The sequence below is a fragment of the Primulina tabacum genome, chromosome 10 (genome assembly GCF_025594145.1).
Source record: "Primulina tabacum isolate GXHZ01 chromosome 10, ASM2559414v2, whole genome shotgun sequence".
Taxonomy (NCBI): domain Eukaryota; kingdom Viridiplantae; phylum Streptophyta; class Magnoliopsida; order Lamiales; family Gesneriaceae; genus Primulina; species Primulina tabacum.
This window is the reverse complement of record NC_134559.1, coordinates 9393013-9415988: the sequence shown is the minus strand read 5'-3', so window position 1 is coordinate 9415988 and position 22976 is coordinate 9393013. Positions and strand designations below refer to the sequence as shown.

The 22976-nt window shown below is 36.7% G+C and overlaps 1 protein-coding gene, 1 long non-coding RNA gene and 1 other non-coding gene across 3 annotated transcripts; 2 read left to right on the top strand and 1 right to left on the bottom strand.

Moving 5' to 3' along the window:
* Nucleotides 1–5398: 5398 nt before the first annotated feature.
* LOC142504900 (uncharacterized) lies at nucleotides 5399–7351 on the bottom strand. The gene has a single exon (XM_075617742.1). The coding sequence runs from the start codon at nucleotides 7349–7351 to the stop codon at nucleotides 5399–5401; it is 1953 nt and encodes a 650-aa protein (XP_075473857.1).
* Nucleotides 6660–6766, top strand: LOC142513012 (small nucleolar RNA R71). The gene has a single exon (XR_012808981.1). It is a non-coding gene; the product is annotated as a small nucleolar RNA R71 (small nucleolar RNA).
* Nucleotides 7352–16089: 8738 nt separating the features above from the next.
* LOC142505694 (uncharacterized) lies at nucleotides 16090–18099 on the top strand. The gene is made up of 3 exons (XR_012804474.1): nucleotides 16090–16147; nucleotides 16681–17913; nucleotides 17974–18099. It is a non-coding gene; the product is annotated as an uncharacterized LOC142505694 (long non-coding RNA).
* Nucleotides 18100–22976: the final 4877 nt, after the last annotated feature.

Here is a 22976-nt window from a genome sequence, read left to right as displayed (position 1 = left end):
TACGCCTTCGTGATGGAGTAGCAGATGAGGGTGGGGGCGTACGTGAGTCCAAAGGGTCATCCGGACCATCAGATTCAGAATTATGGTGGCCGGGTCGTGCAGTCACTGGACCTGGTGGACAAAAAGAAAATACTCCCTGCACTTGTTCTATCAATCCCATAGTCTCTAAACAATGCAAATCAAGAGGGAGCATAGAACAAGCAACATGAAGGTCATTATTATCAAGATCAATCAACTTCAGCTTGACAGCTATGCAGTGATCAATGAACCAAGAATCAAATGGCGTTTATGAGCAACGACACCAGCAAATTGGGAAGCCAACCAAAAACCCAAATTAACTCTTATTCTATTTTGCATGCACCACAAGAAAAACAATTCGGCCTTAATTAACACACCAGCAGAATCTTTTCGACCCGAAAAAGTAAACGCAAGGAAACGGTGAATGTATTTCCACTCTGGGCTGTGCAAGTAATAATCCTTGGATTTACTCGGGTCGTAGTCGTGCTGTGTGGACATAGCTCGATAAAGGGCAATGGGATTAAATTGCTCATGAAAATCACACGCACTATTCAAATATTCATCAGTTTGTGCAAAATCATTTTTAATAAAACCAAAAGCAATGTTAAATTCAGTGAATGAAAATCTGAAAGTGCGTCCCATTAACCTAAAACGAACTACTCCTGGACTGGAGAGTGTGAAATTATTAGGTTTGATCAATTCAAAAGTGGCATAAAACTCACGCACAAGTTCTATATAAGCAGGACATAAGACAGAAAAATATGATTCCCACCCAATGTTACTAATCAAATCAAGCACACCAGTTTTAATATTCAATAATTTCATGGTAGGGTGGTGAATATGCTTGCATGGGATGATTTTTTTGGTACACAATGCCTTATATTTATCCTTTTCCACCTTTTTTGTGAAGGTCAAATGACCATTCAAATCTGCTTCAGATGGTGGTTACGAATTCATCCCCTTTCCCATTCTAGCCCTTTTCCGTCCCGATGAAGAACTTGGGGTGCCTACTTTTTTATTCGATGCTTGAGAATCCCGTTGCATTCTATTAACCAATTGTACACTTCACACAATTATCCCTCAACTAACAATTAACACGGGCACAATCACAAATTTAGCCAGGAATAATTATGCACACACAATGATACCCAATTGACAGTGAAACGAATAAATAATCCAACACCGTGTGAACGACGATAATCAAAATATGAGAGGGTAGGAAAGAATTCACCTAGAGTAGTGTGGCTGCCGTGCGATGTTGCTGTGAAAAACCGAGATGGAGGTCGGAGGCTGTGCGCGAAGTTTGTGGACGAGCGGCGGTGCTGTGGGGACTCGGCTGTGCTGTTGGTTGAGAGTTGCAACAGAGATGTCGAGCGGCACTGAGGGTGCAGACGGGATGGCAAGCGTTGTGGTGCTGAAGGTGCGATGTTGCTGTGCGAAGTTGGGTCTCGGTTGCAACAGATATGGCGAGCGGCGCTGGTGTGCAGGTGGGTGAGCGGCGGTGCTGTGAGAGAATTTCAGGCGGAGGGGGTGGTGGCCGTGCGAAGGTGTTGTGATGGTGCGATGTTGCTGAAGGTGCGAGAGCGGGAGATGTTAGATGGGGGAGGAGATTTGGAGATGCACACTCGTGCTTCAACGGCGCTGGAGAGAAGCAAAAGAAATAGGTTAGAATCTAATTTTTTTTATATATAAATAAATAAAAAGGTTCCTAGCAGTAGAGGTGTTTTGATAAGGCGTGGCCACGCCTTATTAGAAAACCTCTGCTGTAAACGAATATTTTTTTTATTTATTAATTTTTTTTTTAAACAGGAGAAGTGTTTCAACAAGGCGTGGCCACGCCTTGTTCGAAAACCTCTACTGGAAAAATATAAAAAAAACAAGAACTAAAATTTGGGTTGCCTCCCAAAAGCGCAATTTTTTTTAATGTCGTTATGCTCGACATTCTTCGTCCCATCAACTTTCAGAATATTGGGGTTTTTCCAACTCGATTTCTAGTACTTGGGACGCGCTTTCATCTTCATGTAACACCTTCAATCGATGTCCATTCACTTTGAATGTTTTATCAGTATCCAAACTCTTGATTTCCACTGCACCATAAGGGAACACATGAGTAACAACAAATGGACCAATCCATTGGGAACAAAGCTTACCTGGCATAAGTTTTAGCCGAGAATTGTACAGTAGTACTTTTTGACCAACGCTAAATTGCTTTCGCAAAATCGTGTTGTCATGTAACAACTTCGTTTTCTCCTTGTAGATTCTCGAATTCTCATATGCCTCCAATCTTATCTCTTCTAACTCTTGTAGTTGCAATTTTCTCGATGCACCCGCCTCTTCCAAGTTTATATTGCAGTTTTTAACTGCCCAATATGCCCTATGTTCAATCTCCACGGGCAAATGACATGATTTCCCAAAAACTAACCTGTAGGGAGACATCCCTATTGGTGTTTTATATGCAGTTCGATAAGCCCAAAGTGCATCATCTAAACGGAAACTCCAATCTTTCCTTCCCGGATTGACTGTTTTTGATAGGATCGACTTGATCTCTCGATTAGAAACTTCGGCTTGGCCATTTGTTTGAGGATGATAGGCTGTGGCAACTCTATGATGCACCCTATATTTTTTCAACAAAGCTTCAATTGTTCGATTGCAAAAATGGGTTCCTTGATCACTGATGAGCGCCCTTGGGATACCAAACATGCCGAAAATGTTAGATTTGATAAAACCTGCAACAACCTTGGAATCGTTAGTCTTAGTGGGTTTTGCTTCCACCCACTTCGAAACATAATCAACTGCCAACAATATGTAAAGATAACCTCCTGATGAAGGGAATGGTCCCATGAAATCCATGCCCCAAATATCAAAAATATCACATACAAGAATTGGGTTTTGGGGCATTTCATTTCTATGGGACAAAGATCCCGTTCTTTGACATTGTTCACAGTTTTTACAAAACAAATAGGCATCCTTAAAAAGTGTCTCCCAATATAAACCACAATCCAAAATTTTCCTAGCAGTTCGTTTCGGTCCAAAATGGCCACCACATGCATAATTATGACAAAAAGTCAAGATTGACTTATGTTCAATTTCAGGTACACACCTCCTAATAACTTGATCAGCACAAAATTTCCATAAATGAGGTTCATCCCACACGTAATACTTTGTCTCACAACGAATTTTTACTTTACGAGATTTGCTAAGATCATTAGGTAAAATTCCGGTGACCAAGTAATTAACTATGTCTGCATACCAGGGATTCATACCTTTCACTTGAAATAGCTGCTCATCAGGAAAAAATTCGGAAACAGGCAAAACATTATCTTCGTTCACAAACCTACTCAGATGATCAGCTACTGGATTCTCAATTCCTTTCCTATCCTTGATCTCGATGTCAAATTCTTGGAGTAAGAGTATCCACCGTATCAACCTCGGTTTTGACTCCTTTTTTGTCAACAGATATTTCAATGCTGCATGATCAGAAAACACAATTACTTTAGAGCCTAGCAAATATGATCGAAATTTTTCTAACGCAAAAACAATTGCTAAAAGCTCATTTTCTGTAGTGGTGTAATTGCACTGTGCAGAGTCCAATGTTCTCGAGGCATAGTATATGACGTGACTTTTCTTATCAACTTTCTGGCCTAGAACAGTCCCCACAGCATAATTGCTTGCATCACACATAATTTCAAAGGGCAAATTTCAGTCAGGTGGTTGGATAATAGGCGCTATGGTCAACATGTTTTTTAGCTTATTAAAAGCCTCCTTGCAATCTTCTCCAAACTCGAAAGGTACATCTTTTTGGAGCAACTTGGACATCGGTAGAGCAATCTTTGAGAAATCCTTGATAAACCTGCGATAAAAACCTGCATGTCCAAGAAAACATCGAATTCCTTTAACGTTAGTGGGGTATGGTAAATTTGTGATTAAATCAAACTTTGCTTTGTCAACCTCAATACCCCTAGAGGAAACCACATGTCCTAACACAATGCCTTCGGTCACCATAAAATGACACTTTTCATAATTCAAAACCAGATTGGTTTCCATACACCTTTTCAAAATCTTGGACAAGTGACTCAAACAATTATCAAATGAATCCCCATAGACCGTGAAATCATCCATAAATACCTCAATACAGTTCTCAATATACTCTGAAAAAATACTAAGCATGCACCTTTGAAACGTACCTGGAGCATTACAAAGTCCAAAATGCATACGTCTGTAGGCAAATGTTCCAAAGGGACATGTAAAGGTTGTCTTCTCCTGATCCTCCCGAGCAATGACTATCTGGTAATAACCTGAAAATCCATCAAGAAAACAAAAATAAGTTTTTCCAGCTAGTCTTTCCAATGTTTGATCAATAAAGGGCAAAGGAAAATGGTCCTTTCTAGTAGCTAAATTAAGCTTTCGAAAGTCAATAACCATACGCCAACCATTTTGCACTCTTGTCGGTACCAACTCATCATTTTGATTTCTTACCACAATGATACCTGTTTTCTTTGGTACGACATGGATCAGACTCACCCATTTACTATCCGAAATAGGATAGATTATGCCTTCATCTAAAAGTTCGAGAATCTCTTTCATTACCACTTCTTTCATTGCCGGATTCAGCTTTATTTGGAATTCTCTTACTGATTTGGCATCATCCTCTAAACGAATTCTATGCATGCAGATGGAAGGGTTTATGCCTTTGATGTCCGCCAATGTCCAGCCAATTGCGGTCTTATGTTCTCTGAGAATTATGGTTAATCTCTCTTCTTGCTCTTGAGTTAACCTCTTCGAGATGATCACAGGCAAAGTTTCACGTCTCCCAAATAGATATACTTCAAATGATCTAATAAATCTTTTAATTCCAATTTGGGTGCCTGCAAAACAGAGGGTATCAATTTCTTGTGAGGGATTAATATTTCAGTTTCTAAATTTGGAACCACAGTTTGTGATTCCTCATCAGTTTCCGAAATTTCCCAAGCTTCAGCTATCTCTCCTTCCACCTCCAACTGTGCCTGCATGTGAAAATTGTCAGTCTCATATGTCTCCTCAAAACATTCCTGCACAATTGAATCAACAATATCAATTGAACATATAGAGTGGTTTTCATTTGGGTATTTCATAGCATCAAAAATACTAAATTTCACAATCTCCCCGTCGAATTCGACGGAAAGAGTACCCTCTTCCACATCAATCTTGGTTCTAGCAGTTTTCATGAAAGGTCTCTCCAATAAAATCGGAGCTGAAATCGCAGTGGAGTCTTCTTCCATTCACAATATGTAGAAATCCGCAGGAAATATCAATTCTTTAACTTGCACCAGAACATCCTCCACAACTCCTTCAGGGTAAGCATTAGATCGGTCAGCTAATTGAATCACCACTCTAGTTTCGTTTAAAGGACCCAATTCAGAGCACAATATATTGAATAGGGCATGACATTAATGGATGCACCTAAATCTAGCATGGCCCGCTCAATTTTAAGATTTCCAATAACACAAGGCATTGTAAACATACCTGGATCCTTGCATTTGTTTGGCAGTGATTTCTTAATAACCGCGGACACACTTCCCCCCACGCTTACTTTTTCATCACTTTTTAACCTCATCTTGTTAGTGCACAAATCCTTTAAAAATTTAGCATACCTTGGAATTTGTTTGATGGCATCTATAAGAGGAATGTTGATCTCCACCTTTCTAAAGGTTTCCAACACTTCTTTCTCGTAGTCCATTTTTTTGGATTTTTCCAACCTGGAAGGAAATGGAGGAACAACTGCATTAGAAATAGTAGATGAGAAAGACTTAGAGTTTACCTTTGGTTGTTTATCAAATTCTCCTTCGATTTCTTCAGCTGTGCCTTTTTCTTCAGTATCTTTTGTTGGTGAAGTGTTCTTTTGGTCAATCTCCTTCCCACTCCTCAATATCATGGCACTTGCATTTTCTTTTGGATTAACCACCGTTTGCGATGGTAGTTTTCCAGAATTCTGAGCTTCCAACTTGCTGACTGATGTAGCGATCTGAGTTATCTGAGTTCCTAGAATCTGAATGCTGGCCCTCGTTTCCTGTTGAAATTTTTGAGTATTTTCAGCTAAGGCCTTTACAATTTCGTCAAGAGACATACCTGAGTTGGATGTTTGTTCGGGTGCGTGTTGTTTGTTCCAATTTTGCTGTGGATATCCTTGTTGGCCTCCTTGATTCTTATAGCTGAAATTTGGGTGATCCCTCCATCTTGGATTGTAGCTATTAGAATATGGGTCATATCGACGCTGGGGCTGCCCAGGAAATCCACCAATTGCATTGGCTTGTTGCGTTGTTTCTTCTTGTAGTGAAGGACACATATCTGTAGGATGTCCCACCATAGCACATACACCACAAGTTTTTACCTGTTGCACCTGTCCTGCAACCAACTTTTCCAAAAGAGATGTCAAAGAATCTAACTTTTGGTCGATAGGAGTAACACTTACCTCATTGACTTGTCGTGGAGGGTTGTCTTGTCTAGTACTGAACTGTTGTGCATTGGCAGCCATGTTGGAGATTAAAGCTCGTGCCTCTTGAGGCGTTTTGTTCACCAATGCACCTCCACTTGCAGCATCAATCATGTTCCTATCAAAAAATGAGAGACCCTCGTAGAAATATTGGACTAAAAGCTGTTCTGGAATCTGATGTTGAGGACAACTGGCACATAATTGCTTAAATCTCTCCCAATATTCATATAATGTCTCTCCTTGTAACTGTCTAATCCCACAAATGTCTTTCCTGATGTTTGCTGCTCGCGAAGCTGGGAAAAACTTCTCCAAAAATTGTTGTTTCATATTATCCCAAGTCGTGATCGTCCCAGAGGGCAAGTAATAGAGCCAATCTTTAGCCTTGTCAGCTAAAGAGAATGGAAAGGCTCGTAGTGAAATTTGTTCCTCTGTGATTCCTTGCGGTTTCATGGCTGTGCAAACAATATGAAACTCTTTCAGATGTTTATGGGGATCTTCACTTGCAAGACCACGAAAAGTAGGCAATAAATGAATCAAGCCAGATTTTAATTCAAAAGTAGCATCAGTAGTAGGGAATTGAACGCATAATGGTTGTTGAATAACATTAGGATTAGCCAACTCCCTGAGTGTTCTTTGAGCTTGTCCTGCCATTTCTTCTTGGTCACTTTCGCTTCTTTCCATCTTAAGATCGAGTTCGGATTCTCTTTCAGTGTCTTCGTCGGAGTCCAATGGTACGTCCAAACAAGGAGATGATGATGATGGTTGCTTTTCACGCCTTAATCTTGCATCTTTTCTCAATCTCTTAGCCGTCTTCTTGATTTCCGGATTGTATTCGAGTTCACCTGTACGAGAAGAACGAGGCATAAAAAATAGAAAATAATCAAAGAAATTAACCTTGCACCGTTCCCCGGCAACGGCACCAAAATTTGGTGTGCTGTCGTTGACCACCAAATTAATTCCTACTCTTTTAAATAAAAACGAGTGTAATGGTGAGTAGGGTCGAATCCACAGGGAACGGTAGATTTATTTCTTTTGATACTAAAAATAAAAAAGGGGGATTTGTTTTGATAATTACTAAATAAAATAATCTAAACTAAAATTACCAAGCAAGAAAGAATATTGAATCTAGAATTGAAAATTAATCGACGAGAATAAATTAAAGAATTTAATATGAGAAAAATACTGATTCAAGGGGATTCTACTATTTAATTATCTCATCGTTCATCGGTTAGCAATCATTTATTCAAGTTGTTTCAAGCAATTAACCTTAGAATAATAGGGATAGCCGCTAAAATTCTTGTGTTTTCCTAAATTAATTGACCAAACCCAGCATCCAGTCAAAACTTACCAATAATCAACTGGGCACGATAGCGTTCCATATTAATTAAAGATAGCATTTTAGTTTCGTGAAAACAGTTAATCTAAAGTCTAACAACCGAGATAGCTGCAATTGAAAGATCTAGTTCCATCGATTTATTTAGATTACACCTGTTATGATAGCACAACACATCTACCCTATCGCTACTCACGTACCAATCGTTCATGACAATTACGGATCACTGAATTCATGGTTAGCATTAGAAAATCATACATCAAATTAAATTGTCAGATTAATTGACGTATAACATTCATATAATTAAATCATAAATCAACGAATATTTGGGCGAACAAGAATAATAAATTAAAATGCAAAAAACCTCACAATGATAAAATTAAACAGTAGACTATCCTTGAATCAGACTAAGAAAATTAGCCTAACATAGTTTGATTTACAATCTCCATAAAAATAAATAAATAAAATGAAGTACTAGAGTTGTTGGAGAAAATTGTGAGAAAATCTTCCCGCCTCCTTTTCTTTCTTCTGTTACGTGAGATTGTGTTGATTGGTGAATGAATTCCTTCTTGCCGCCTCTGTTGATCTTTCACGTGAACAGAGTATGATTTGGGTCCAAAAAATAAATATAAAAAGCCCACTATCTCTTAATTAACCCTAAACATAAAATATAAAATAATAGATACTATTTTATTTAGATTTTCTCTTCTTGCAATTTTTGGCAGCTGAAGTATCGTCATAAGGCGTGGCCACGCCTTATTCCAGGACTTCTTTTGGTTTGGTCATTCACTTTCAACTCTATCTTGGAAACTTCAAATGTGATAAACATCACCTTTTTAGCTCAAATTTGCTCCAAGACCGTAAAAGTTCCTCCTACAATAAAATTACACAAAAATGTGTCAATTAAACATATCGGAGGTTAAAATAACGGGAAATATGAAAATAAAATATTAACTATTACTAGACTATCAGATATGCAGATGCATGATATATTTCTAATCTACATAAAGCTAAATCCTAGATAGATTATTTGTTTATCCGAGGAGACATTGTTATATCATGGAAGTTGGTGAGGCAACCCTTAATAGTAAAGTCTTCAAATCACTCTGAGATCATTGCAACGCAAGAAGCAAGTCAGGAGCATGAGTGGTTGAGATCCATGACACAACATATTCAAGAATTTTGTGGGTTGCCAACAACCAAAGATACCCGGCAGTAATATTAGAAGACAATGCTGCTTGCATGACACAATTAAAAGGAGGCTATATCAAAGGTGATGGAACAAATCATATTTCACCGGAGTTCTTCTATATACAAGAGCTTCAAGAAACTGGTAATATTGACATCCATCAAATTCGCTCAAGTGACAATGTAGCTGACTTATTCATAAAGGCATTGACAAGTTCAAGATTCAAGAAATTAATGCACAAGATAGGGATGCATCAGTTGAAAGATATTAGATGATTGAGATCATGTGGAGTATCTATTGTTGTACTTTTTTTTTCCTTCGTTCAGGTTTTTCCCATTGGGTTTTACTTACAAATTTTTTTACGAGGCAACATTGAGCCCCACATCTTAGATAATTTGTTGAGTCGATAATCATCTATGGAGGAGTGTTATATATATTGTAGATGATTATTGAGATAAGATTTATATTTTATCATCAACTATTCAAACTCTGTAAATGTGCTCTATAAATAAATGTCTCAAATGATGAATAAAGTATTCCAATTCATTTTCTCATCTTTATATTTTCACTATTCATAAAAAAACTCCCATAATTTTTTATTTTAACCATTTAATTATAGAAAATAATTATTTAAAAACTTTCAACAAAAAACGGTTCTTTATAAAAGCTTATTAGTTGAATTCTTCATCAAACTAATGTAATGATGCGTGTTAGGATGGGGGAGATCGATTAGATCATTTAAAACTTTGTGATTTTTTTTTATCATTTGATATTTGAGATTGTTATGATCAAATATGTATTTAGAGGGGATAAATAAAGAATTTAATATATTTTAATATTTTTAAAATCAAGCTAGATTAGCAGCTCGAGTTACTTTCTCTATCAAGTCTTATGAGCAATTGAAAATATTTTAAAGTGCGGAAAAAGCTCGCTTCAACAATTCTATTGAGCTGCAACTCCTAGCAACTTTTCAACAACTAAAAATCTGTCTAGAAACAGGGTTATGACAGTTTACAATCAATTCACTACACAAATCTCAAAGATTAATTGAGTGTGAATAAAGTGCACAAAATGATCCTCCACAAAATGGTCCAGAAACGGTCTGATAAAAAAATTGCAGCATGTGAAAACAACTCGAATAAATAAGACTTGAGTAGATGTTGTAAAAAGCTTCCAGTTCTTTTTGAATACACAAAAATGTTTTTTAGTAGTCCAAACACTCTGAAAGCTTTGGTCTCTTTATAGGTGTTGGTTCCAATGTTAATAAATATATTTGATATGAACAGTTGTACTATATAGTCGACACTCATATAGAGAATGTCATGTGTCCTCGTCGTCAATCCAATTATAGTAATGAACAATAAACTATCTTGGACACTAGCAAGATATGGAAACCAACTGCTCTTTTATTCTATTACGGAGCGAGACAATAATTATGTCATTTTTGAATATTTCCAAAAAGACTAAGAGAATTATGTTTGTTAACTGCAGTTAATGTCTTCAGATTGGTTGGCACGTAGCTCAGCTGGATTGTCTCAACTGGTTCAAATTATCGGCCCAATACGAATTGGTTCCACAATAATCAGTCTTGCTGGTATATGGATCCAAAATTCTTAAGCAAAAAAAATATATATTTCATTATGCATATCTCCCGCTTGACATTTGTTTGTTCAGATCAGCTCGATTTTGTTATCACCAAAACTTCAGTTCGAATTTTTTTCTTAACAATTTATCCTTTTTTGGTGATGACAAAACTTAGTCCAAAACTCAAAATATAAGCATTCAATCAAACAACCAAACGAAATTTCTATAATGAATTAATGTATATAAGATTGACGTGAAGAATAACTTGGTCCGCGACTACAATTGTGGCCACTTCAACTTCATCCATAATTGACACCATGACCTTGACTGTCACTGCCTGGATTGTTAGGTAGGGGAAGAATAGCCTTGGTATTAGAACCAAAGTTATTGGCTTGATTTTCATTGATTGCAACGAGTGCAATTATTGAGAGAGAGATTTTTGGGGTTCAATAATTGTTCCTGATGGACAGAGCAATCGAAACTTGATGCTTTAGTTTTTGTCATATTTAGTTACACAATTACCACCAGATAAAACTTTTGGTAAAACGACAAACGATCGGTCTTACATCGATTTTCCCAATCTTAGCCAAAGCTAATTCTTCCACATCCTGAAAATAGGAATCAACAGTTGATTTCCTCCTATGTGACCCCTCTTTATTCTTCATATTCTACCACATTTTCCATCATTTCATAAAATCCCGAAAACTCAGTATCTTTGAATTTCCTTGTCAACTCGAAGTTTAGTCCCCTTTAAGCATGTAAGGTCCAGAGTGTAATAACGTAATCCAACTGCATGCAAATCTAAGGAAAAATGGAAAATACTTAACTAAATTATTTTAATTGCATTGGTTAAATGTGTTAGGCATGTTTATATGTTACAAATATAGCATAAAAATGTGTTTCAAGGGTTATTTGAGACGTGACCGAGGAACGAAGACCGGGAACTGTAAAGGGAAAATATTTTTATTAAATGATTATTTTTAATTATTTGATATATGACATATTAAATATGAAAATTTTGAAATTGGTGCTTTTTGAGATGTTTTTACATGTCGAGTCGTATTTTAAACCGGTAATCGATTTTAGACAAAAACAATTGACTTTTTGGAGGCTCGGTTAATATTTTCAAAAACTTTCCTAAACGATATGTTTTTGTTACATTATAATGGGCCTAATGGGCATATTATACCAAGGTTATTGGGCCTAACTTTCTACCCAGTTATTTATATCAAAAAATGGAGTTTCTAAACCACAAAACACTTCATATCACACGCTCAAAGCATTAGAAACCTAGAGTTTCTCTCCCCACTCCACAAGAACACACACCACACATTTTTGAAGCAATTCACGTCAACTTTGAAGGAAAAATGTGGCAAGAATTTCCCGTCTCTCCGGCAACATCTCTTCGCATCTAGAATTCTTTATTCCTCCTTTTCTCATCTTTCGTACCATATTAAGTGTGATTACATGTTCTTGCATGAAAAACTTAAAGCATCATGGTATTTTTGTTTTTAAGGGTTTATAAATGGAAAACATGATTTTTCTTGCATGATTCTTGATGGTTCTTGTTAAGGGAAGGGACTGCCAGGTTAGGGATGGTAGGGGATCGATTTACAGCGGGTTTAAGGACTCTTAGATGCACGGTTAAGGGCTGAAAATGAAGGGCAAGGGCTACACGTTTTTTTTGGGTTTCAACACAAGCTAGGGCACGGTTTTGGAAGGATAAAAGGAGGAGGCCGCCCGGGGTGCTTATCAGGTGAGTGGCGGGGCTGGTCTCATGAGGGTTCTAGCATTGAGCCATGGTGGTTCACGCATGGGTGGATAGGGTAGGCGCACGGCTAGGGCATTTCCTAGCCGTGGCCGTGCGCAAGGCTTGGAAAACCCAAGGGCTGGTACAGTAGGTTCCTAAGGGTTCTGTCTAGGTTCTAGGATGGCTGGTTAGGGCTGGTACAGTAGGTTCCTAAGGGTTCGGTCTAGGTTCTAGGATGGCTGGTTAGGGGCTGGTCACGTTTGTTAAGAGCTAGGGTTGAAGGAGCACATGGTTTGTTAGGGCTAAGGTTTGGACAATTTGTGCAAAAAATTCAGTAGCTTACTAGGTGGTTTCTAAGGGTTTTAAATGGCTTGGATTGGGTTGAAAAAGGGTTGGTTAGGTGTTGGTAAGCTATGGTTAAAGTTTGGTTAAGATTTAGATTGATTCGGGTTAAAACCGGGACTTCAGTTCAAGTTTTAAAACGAATTACAAATTTAGTTCATGGCTTAATTTTATGTCTAATAAATGTTCATGGGTGTGGTTTAAGGTGTTATGGTAAGTTTGGATGGATTCAGGCCGAAATTTTAAGATCCATGTGTAAAATGGGAAAACTAGGGTTTCAGGGGCAAAACGGTCATTTTACACCTGAAAAATGTTAGGAGTCCTAGCAGTGTCCTGAATGCTATAATGAATGTTAAAATGTTTATTTTGAAAGGTTATGGAATTTTATGATAGAAAATGTTAAATGCTAAAAGACGTGTTGCATGCTTGGTTTAAAATGAAAATGATATATCTATGCATGTATTTGCATAAAGTGATGAAAATACTGAAAATATTTTGAATGAAGTGAATTAATTGTGATGGTAAGGAAATGAGGAATCGTGAGGCACTGAGCCCTTGTGGAACCTATTTACAAGACTAAGCACTGTGGGAACCCAATACGGAATTTCCATAGGCCAATGCCTAGTAACGGAAAAGTGGTTGCTGGTGTCCCCGCCAACTATAGGTCAAGGCACAGAACGAAAAAGTGGTTACTATTGTCCCGCCGCCTGTTACCATAGTTACAGCTGAGATTGATCAATCGATCGAAAGATGAAAGGATGGTCACAATTAACGAACAGATTTCACCTAAAAGGAAATGTATATGTATATGTATACGATGAAAGAAAACGTATATGATGAAAAAAAGGTTTAAGTTGATGCATATTCATGAAAACTATCTTTATTAAAAGTATTTTCAATGTTGCATTTTGATATATACATATTACTTGTTACTATGGTTAAGGCTTGCTGAGTCAATAGATTCACTAGGTGTGAATGATGCATGTGAAGATTTTACTATTGAGACAGGATGGTTGGACGACTGAACTGGCTGGGCAAATGGTGCACTAACCCGAGGAGTTTTGCTAGTTTTTTCGCACAATTATGTTTTTACAGTACTTTAAAGATTTTCTTGACTTTTGGTAGTAAGATTGGTTTTTGAGAGGATTATGACGTATATGCTACCTTTGAAAAATGCTAGTATTAGGTTTGGTTGGACGTTTACGATCTTACGACTTTTACAACAATTATAAGTTTTGAGTAAAATAAATGTTGAGTTTATTTTAATGGTGCAAAAAGTATATATATATTTTAAATAAGAGTTCAGCCGAAGCCGATTAAAATTTTTTTTTAAAAAAAATTCTAATACATTTTAAATAAAAATGAATTAGAGACGTTTCAAATCTATTTTTCAGACTCATATTCTGGCAAGAACATCGACATATGACTTACATCTTTTTGAACTTTTCTATGAACATGTCGATAGTTTCCCCCGACTTTTGTGTCAATCTGGACAAACCTGTGATGCACACTTCGAGTTCGGACCTGAAGAACCGAGTATGAAACTGCCTTTCCATCTCTTGCCAAGTTAAGATGGAATTCCTTGGAAATTGAGCATACCAAGTGAAGGCCGCACTTGTTTGTGAATTTGGGAACATACTTAACTTGTAGAAATGAAAATTCTCCAAATTGGTCAATTCTCCGCATTGAACTTTGAACCCCGCAAAATACTCCATGGTAGATTGTAATCACCCAAGAAAACAACATGAAATCAAGGATCCTAAAACTCTTGGGATGAGGATTGTTCACGTCAATAGTTTCCGGACAGGGCTAGTGGAACTAAGGTCTGTTCAATGACCCGAGCCCGGGACCATACAAACCTTGAACGAAATATCTTATCATCTCAAGAACCACAATTAGAGTTCCTATTAGAGTATAAGAATATCAATATGTCCCCCTAGCATTCATAGTAGGAAACGATCAAATCTATGGTTCCTCATATTCCCTAGGCATTATAGTAGGATTAATGATAGCTAAATTCTGAACATGTGCCTTACCATTTGGTTTTTGGCTTTGTTGAGTTCTTTTCCATATTTCTTCCTCTCTTCTGTAAAGTGGAGTGTATCAGTCACTCTTATTTCCAGCATTGGGTCTCACCAGACGATGATTATTGACTGCTTGAGAGTTCCCACTAGATCGATCTTGCCTCACTTGATTTTGGGATACCCTATGAATCTCCCTTCTCATGGATGACATTTTCTTCGTGAGTCTCATATATGTTTACCACATGAACTCCACTTACTTTGAGCTTGTTCATCTCCTCCATATGTATCTCATCATAGACAATATGAGCTTCTTCCATTCGTCCCATGCGATGTGCATCATTGAACCCATCTCCTCCGTTTCCTTTGTGGCTATGGACTTGAACTGTGGAGCATGGACCACCATTGTTCCTTGAATCTTCTCAAATTCTCCACCTCCTGCATGAACATGTTTTTCAAAGTTCTTCACACTCTGGTGCACCAATTTGTCATTATAACCACCCTAGCCAGATTTCCTTGATTTTTCAGCAGCATGGTCTCACTGGAGGTGTCATAAATATGTTTGCATAATATTTGAGTGTTGAAAGCGTGCCACACACATTAAGTGCCAAAATGATAAAAATGTGAAGATCTAACTTCTAAAACAAACGAATGTGAGCCCAGTTCGACAGTCAGATATAGTTCCCCCAGTGAGGCATCAAAAACTAGGAAATTAATCTACAAATACAATGAAAACAAAGCTAAAAAAAATTCAACAATGACAATCGAAATTAAGCTTGAAAATAAAAAACTACGAGCTTAAAGAACTCAAAATAAGCGGTGCGATTTTGGATCGTTTTTGTTGATGTTGTCGAGCCCTTCTAACCCTTCTTTTATTCGTTTTATTCTTATGGTTCTCTACAACTTCGTTCTCCACTAGCTTGACTTGGTCTTTTCTTGTCTTGTCTGGCAGTCATTATTTGTCCGTTTAACCTGAATAATTAAACCTTCTGATTGGGCCGGGCCATAGCCTTCAATGCCTTTGGATGTTTGTGCATGTATATGCTTTTTGGCTTCGTTTGGTTTGTGTGATGGGATAACTGAGTAAAAAAATATTTAAATGATTATTTATACAAATATAAAGATTGTTGATATAATGTGATTAAATATACAGTGGTTGGTATGAATAATTAGAAAATTGGGATAAATAATATATTGTTTGTTGTGATTGATTATAAAAGTAAAAAATTTACAAATATGGCTTAATTTTCCAAAATGCCCTCATTTAAACCTTCTTCCCATACTTACCCACAAGAAACTACCCAACTCTTCACGTGTCTCCAAGGCAAGAAGAAAACTTCACTGTCTCTTCAAAAACCTTCGCATAAAAAATTAAGTTTTTGTAAAACATCTACGCATTCGGAGACGGTAGCCTACTTCACCAACTTCATCCGATTTCACGGTATTGAGTTTCTGCAAACATCTACTCATTCGGAGACGGTAGCCGACTTTACCACCTTCATCCTATTTTACGGTCGACTTTTGACATATTTTTGCCTTTTTTTTAACAGATATGCAAATCCTTGATTTTCGATTTATTAATTTATTTCCTCATCTGCAATACGTTTGTTATTTTTTGTTGGATACCGATTTCCGCAAAATTTTCACTGCTCTTGTGTCATTTACCAAATAAGGTTAATGCAGAGTCATAAATCTTGTGTATTAGAAATAATATCTTTTAACTGAAAAGAAATGATTGTTATTTTTCTTTTGTTTGATTATATAGTCACCTGATAATTGAATTGAAGTAGAGATCCCCTGTAAATATATAAAATTAAAATCCGATTTTAGTTTTATTTGAATATCTCTCTAATGTGGATTATGTGAAATGATGTTAGCATAATAAAATATTACGTTGTGTTGGTAATAGTTAATTATTGTGTATGAGGTTATTGCCCATTATGAATGACACCTTCGACATGTTTGATATTGTAGTTGTCATGGAATTCAGAAGGCCACCACAATGCCAGTGTGGTAATGGTGTCATGCTTTTGCGCCAGGCAGGTAAATTTGCCACTCGTCCAGGGAAGCATTACTACATTTGCACGGCCTCTTTGAAGCACCCTAAGAAATTTATTTGGTACGATGAATAATATACAATCTGTGACAATGATAACGTGCAGACACATGCGCAAAACATGAGTCAAACAAGCGGTCATACCACCAAAACATGCATGACAAGAGCTGGATTTAGTCCCGAACGGCCCACGCAGTACTCATCATCCACGGTCGACACTTATACATCTAACAACAAACACACATCACTCTCGTCATCAAACTTACCCTTGAATGACACCAATTCCCAAAGGCTTTCCACAGAACAAATTTGTTGCTGCTTTGGTTGTATATGTTTCTTTCTCTGCGTATTACTATTTTTAATTTTGTGCCTTGTTGTGTCAAAACAAAAACATGCATATCAGGTGTTTCTGTGTCATATGATCATCAGTTGGTATGATATTGTTTGTTGTAGTGTACATGGTATGTTGTATAATTTGGGTATTATGTAAGTGTTTTGTTTTGTGTTGCTTGTATGAGACATAATTTTAATATAAATTTGGTTTGCTAGCTAATTTTGTTGCTATCTACTTTTTACTACTCCGAATGATATATGATTCAATTTGTTTAATTTGTTTAATATGCATACCCTTCATTTTTATTATTCTGCAGAGGTAAGAGTCTACATTAAAATCTCTTATTGCAATTTATGTCGACATGACTCCCACTGTAGATAGGTGACCTCTATCACGATCAATTAATTGCACTTTGAAATATTTGATTATAAAAAAAATTTTGTTGTGCATAAATGTGGTTGGTGTATTAGACATTAATGCTCACACCGATACATTTTTTTTCTATTAGAAAATTGCTCTATTTAAAGACTACTTTGCATTATCTTTACTGATACCATACATATCATACCTCTCCACAAAGATCAAAGAAGTTTACTCAGCTGTTTATGTTTCAAAAATGTCTAAGAACCTGGATAGTTCTTCTGAGGCTACTGTTACAAGCAAGTATTATGTTGTTCTAAGTGACAGCGAGGCCAATAACAAAGTGATAGACCTCACATCGGATCATAACAAAATCATAGACCTTACATTGGACGATGAAGAGGCTGAGTGTGAGGTGGAAATTAAAGCGGTAGTAAGCTCTCTTGGGAAAGGTAATGTATTTGCTTTTGCATCTCATCATTCTGGCCCTAATATGTTACGTGATGGTACAAGGAAGGTGGATATAAACTTTGCACAAGGGAAGATAAATATGAATGTTCACTCTTCGAAGACAATGAAACGCAAGTTGAATGGTTTACTGACCAAAAAAAAGAAGAGGCTTGAAATTCAAGACGGTAACAACCCATCGTTTCAGCAGTGTAGCTCCCAGTCATCTTCATCCCCTCTTAAAATTCGTAGGCAAAAGTTAACGTGAACTAAATATGTATTAGTGTTTTGAACCTTGCTTTTGGCTTTCATATGGCTTTGTAATGTAACCCTAACTATGTATTTTGGATGTGTGGGCAGGTTTGTAATATATGTTTGTTGTTTTTGTATGCCTTAGTGCACAAGAAGCTACTGCCCCTATAAGTGGTTCGAAACAAAAGTGGAATGGTTCACCTACTGTTGCAGTGAAATCGTTATGGGTTTTTCATTAGCTAAATTTTTTCCAAGACACGCCAATTATTTGGTCATTATTGTTTCACTAATCCCGCTTGTTAGTTTTGCAAACCAATCGAATGATATATTTTTCTGATTTAATATAAAAAACTAGGGACCTACAACCATCAAACTTGTCTTTACGGCTCTCAAGATTTGCTTTGCACATGACATCGGTATTTGCACACCATACGTCATTCACACGAGAAAGGATTAAAATCCAAGAATATGAAACATATAATGGGTATTTGTTCTTGAATGATCCCCCATTCTTCAAATATTGTAGAAAAAATACAGAGAGATAAAGATCAAAATAAATAGTATGGAATATAATAATGCAAAATACAAATCTAAAAATGCACAAATAAAACCAAATGATGAGACCTACAAACCACAAATCCAAGGAACAAGCAAATCAAAAAATACAAAGCTGAAAATGCACAAATAAAACCAAAACTACATGGTTTGTTCAGCATAATACATTCACAATCACAATATTGTGCAGTTTCAAAATATTACTGCCTGCAAACCTTACCAAAATACCATGTCATACTAAGCCGCGACAAACTTTGAGAAAATCATTGCATGGTGGAAGAGTAGTTAGCAAAAAACTGTGATGAGCAATTACAATTCAGACAGTGTTGAGAAGCCAACGCACCAAAGACATTCTGGCCTCATCTGGAAGACTGAAGAATAGCTCTAAGTAGTTTGGTCTTTCAACTAGCATTGCTGCAGCTACAACTCTTTCGTTCATTGCGAGTTCGGGAATCCTCCCCAAGGCATCAAACACCTCCTTATTTCCATTTGACTTCCCATCATCTCGGCCACCTCGCTGTCCTAACTCTGATAGTTTGTCAACCAATTTCTCTGTGAAATTATTAATGGCATCAACAAACTGATCTTCGCTTTGTGATTGGCGCTTGCGTTTCTTGCCGCTAACCTTTTTGCTACCAAAATCATTGACCGATGGATGGTTCGTTGCAGAAATAGATTCTGCAGCTTCTTCAATCTCATGTAACATATTTTCCATGACAGTATCCATTTGAGGTGGGTCAATTTGCACTGGTGGGTTGGTACTCATGTTCAAAACAGCTTGTACAGCAGCTGTGAACCCCACGGATCGCTCTCCAGTGGCACGATCATTACCAAAAATCTCACACCAGTCATTAAAATATGGCCATGACTTGTATCGCATCGTACGGGCATTGTTCACTCTGTATCAAAAAGAAAAACAGAATGTTACTGATCAAATAACTACAATTCATATATGAAATTATGAGGCATAAAATATCATATGTAAACTTAAATAAACTTGTATTGTTCAATTGCACCATGTAAGAAACAATTTGCGTATAAGAGTTTCTAAGACTAGTGTTATTTGATTGGAAGTAAACACATAATATTCACATTTACATATATACCATAACCTTGACAAAGACGTCCCATGCTTCGTCAGTCGCATCAATCGTTTTTTATGTTTCATTCCACCCAACTCCACTTCGGCTAAGCATAGTCACTAGAGTACCATAAGTCTTTTTCCACACATGGATTTTAGAATTTATGTGGGGGTTGCCTTGTAAATCAGTGAAACACTTTTCTCATAGCTTCCTCAAGAAAAACCAAGTGCCCAGCCCGAAAACCATTTTCACTTTTAAATCCTCCTTTCATTGCATCTTTCAAAGATTGAATAAGGACTTTCTCTTCACGGCTATTCCACACACGCTTACTTTTGTCTGATTTCTTCACTTTTCCAGGTCCAATGTTGCTAGATGCTCCAAACTCCATGACTATGTACAATATTAGTCAATGCCCTGAAATGAGAACAGAAATGTTGGTCATATTTTTGTTAAAAAAAATTATACTAACTTATGCATTATGATATTCAGAATAACAAAAATAACAAAAAAATTGAATAATGTCAAATAAAATCACATAATGTCTTGTACAACAAAAAGCAAACCAAAAAGTATCTCACAACCATTTCTCAAACAATGTCAAATAAACTGACATTATGTCCTGTACAACAAAAAGCAAACCACAAAGTATCTCACAACCATTCATCAAAAAGTTCACTGAAGAAAACAAACAACATGTTCATAATTATGACATTCGTTAATTGTGATACATCGACATGGCCAAGTGATCTCTCCACATATCCCAAGCTACTGAAGACTCCATGTTTTCAATGAACTCATATTCTATTTCTTCATTAGAAGCTCCCGATGCATCTTCAAATTATTCGAGTGGATCGTCGGGCATTTCAGATTGAATAAAATTATGTAGGAGCATGCAGGCCAAGATCATATGGTTTTGAACCTGAAGAGGGTAAAACGTGAGACTCCGAAGAACAACCCATCATTTTTTCATCAAACCAAAAGCCCTCTCAATAACATTGCGTGCATGACAATGCTTGGAGTTGAAATATTCTTATAGTTTTGTGGTCCACTATTAGAATTCACCCAATCATTAATATGATAACGGGTTTTTCTATATGAGGTTAAGAATCCTTCTATGTTTCCGTATCTATTGTCACATAGATAGTAGCAACCTGTCATCATTGTGAACAATGAGATTGGGGTCACTGTTAATCAAAATAATTAAATTTGAAGTTATTGACATATTATAATTTTTTAATTTTTATTTGTATCAAATTTTGAATATTACCTCTCGGAATCTTCAACCCATCTTGTCGATTCATAGAATCTCGGAGAACTCTCGCATCTGCTGCTGAACCTTCCCATCCAGTTAATGCATACACAAACTTCATATCACGATCACACACACCCAAAACAATAACTGCTATCGTCCCTTTCCTTGTTCTATATTTTGGCTTATCCATGATTGGTACATGAACATTGATCTATGTACCATCCAGAGCGCCTAGACAACCCTGCTAACAATGCAAATAAAATTCACTCCAAGGTATATCGATATAAAACATATATAGAATGTCTTTGAATAATAGCATACATACCTTGAACCATTTCCATGGTTCGTGCGAGCAAGTCTCATCCACAGGAACCGGCTTCGCAAGAAGCATTGTGTGTAGCATAAGAATTGCTTTAAGAACTTCATGGAAGTGAGTGCTTACAGTGTGGCCACTTCGTAAATAGTCGTGTCCAATTATCCTATTCTTTTTATGATGCGTTAAAATTGACAAGAACATCGCAACCTTCTCCTCGACTCTGACATATCGAGAATCTAAAACCCCACTGACATGCCTTACCAAGTAACATAGCCTTCCGAATGCGTTTTGACACATCCTTAAGTTCACAACACACTACACATCACTGGCTTCAATAATCCTATGCAAGTGGTTTACTTGAGTACATATTCGTTCTGCCACATTGTATGAAATATCTGTTCGGACACACCTACTGGTGCTATGAGCTTCTGGTAATACCGTGTTAGAAGACTCAAGAACACAAATGAGCACATCATCGTTTGATATAAAACTAAAGCATCTTGGATATAATAATCTTCTCCATCCATGGCAGAAGCAGCATAAATGTTTCTGCCATATGATTAGTAAATGGAATACAAATTCAATGAACTTAGGTACAACGCATAAACACTTAGGCCATTTATTTCTTGTATTGTAGAAACTTGTAATAATCTCTTTACACTTTGTTTTTTGAAAATTATATATCAATTCGCATTGGTATACATGTATATTGGTGTTTGCGACTATATGATTTGAACATAATGTACAAGCACTTAATCTTTAACCATTCAACCAACAAAATTTATCCACATCCTTAAATTAATTTAAACTTACTGCGATAACAAACTAAATTCTAAACACGAGAAGGATTTGTAATAACAGGACGAAGTAGAGGATAGTACCGTGTGTATTTATGTCTTATTCACAATCACTTCTTTGTCAATGCTAACCCTTGTAAAAAATTATTGCTACAAGAGCAAATTAGTATTCAATAGTAGGAGATAAAACCAGAAGGTGGAAACAATCTTGAAACAAACACCATGCCATTAAAATATACAATATTCTAAAATAAATTTAGCTACACAATGTCGATAACTGACCAAAAAAAAAACAAGTATATCAAAGCACAGAAAAACAGTTCTTTGGTTTGCCCAACACGGTGTATCGACACATCAGAGAAAACACAAATCCTAATTTTGATCATTTATTCGAAAAAGAGGTTATTGCCAGCAAATATTTCGACAAAAATATGGACAAAATAATTATTCCTCATCTTCAGAAAATTAATTGTTGGTCGATGTTCATAACAACATACTTCAAAACAAATAATGGTTAAAATTTATGAACAAACTAAGTATTGTCATGAAGATCGACACACTTACCTTGGTCGATGCTTGCTACACCTTCTGAAATATATTTTTCTTCATTGCGTCGTACAGTGGTCGTGGGAGGAAGAGGGTAAAATACCGCCTTTTTTTCCCTGCAGAAAAAGTGTTCCCGTTTCTCACGCTTGTTTATTGAGCAAAGGGTATTTGTGTGAAGATATTTTCTCTCATTTTTAATAGTGCTTACTACTGGATACTTATCAGTTGGGTGTGTAGGGATCTCTTCTCCTCCCAAATTATCTATTTATCATA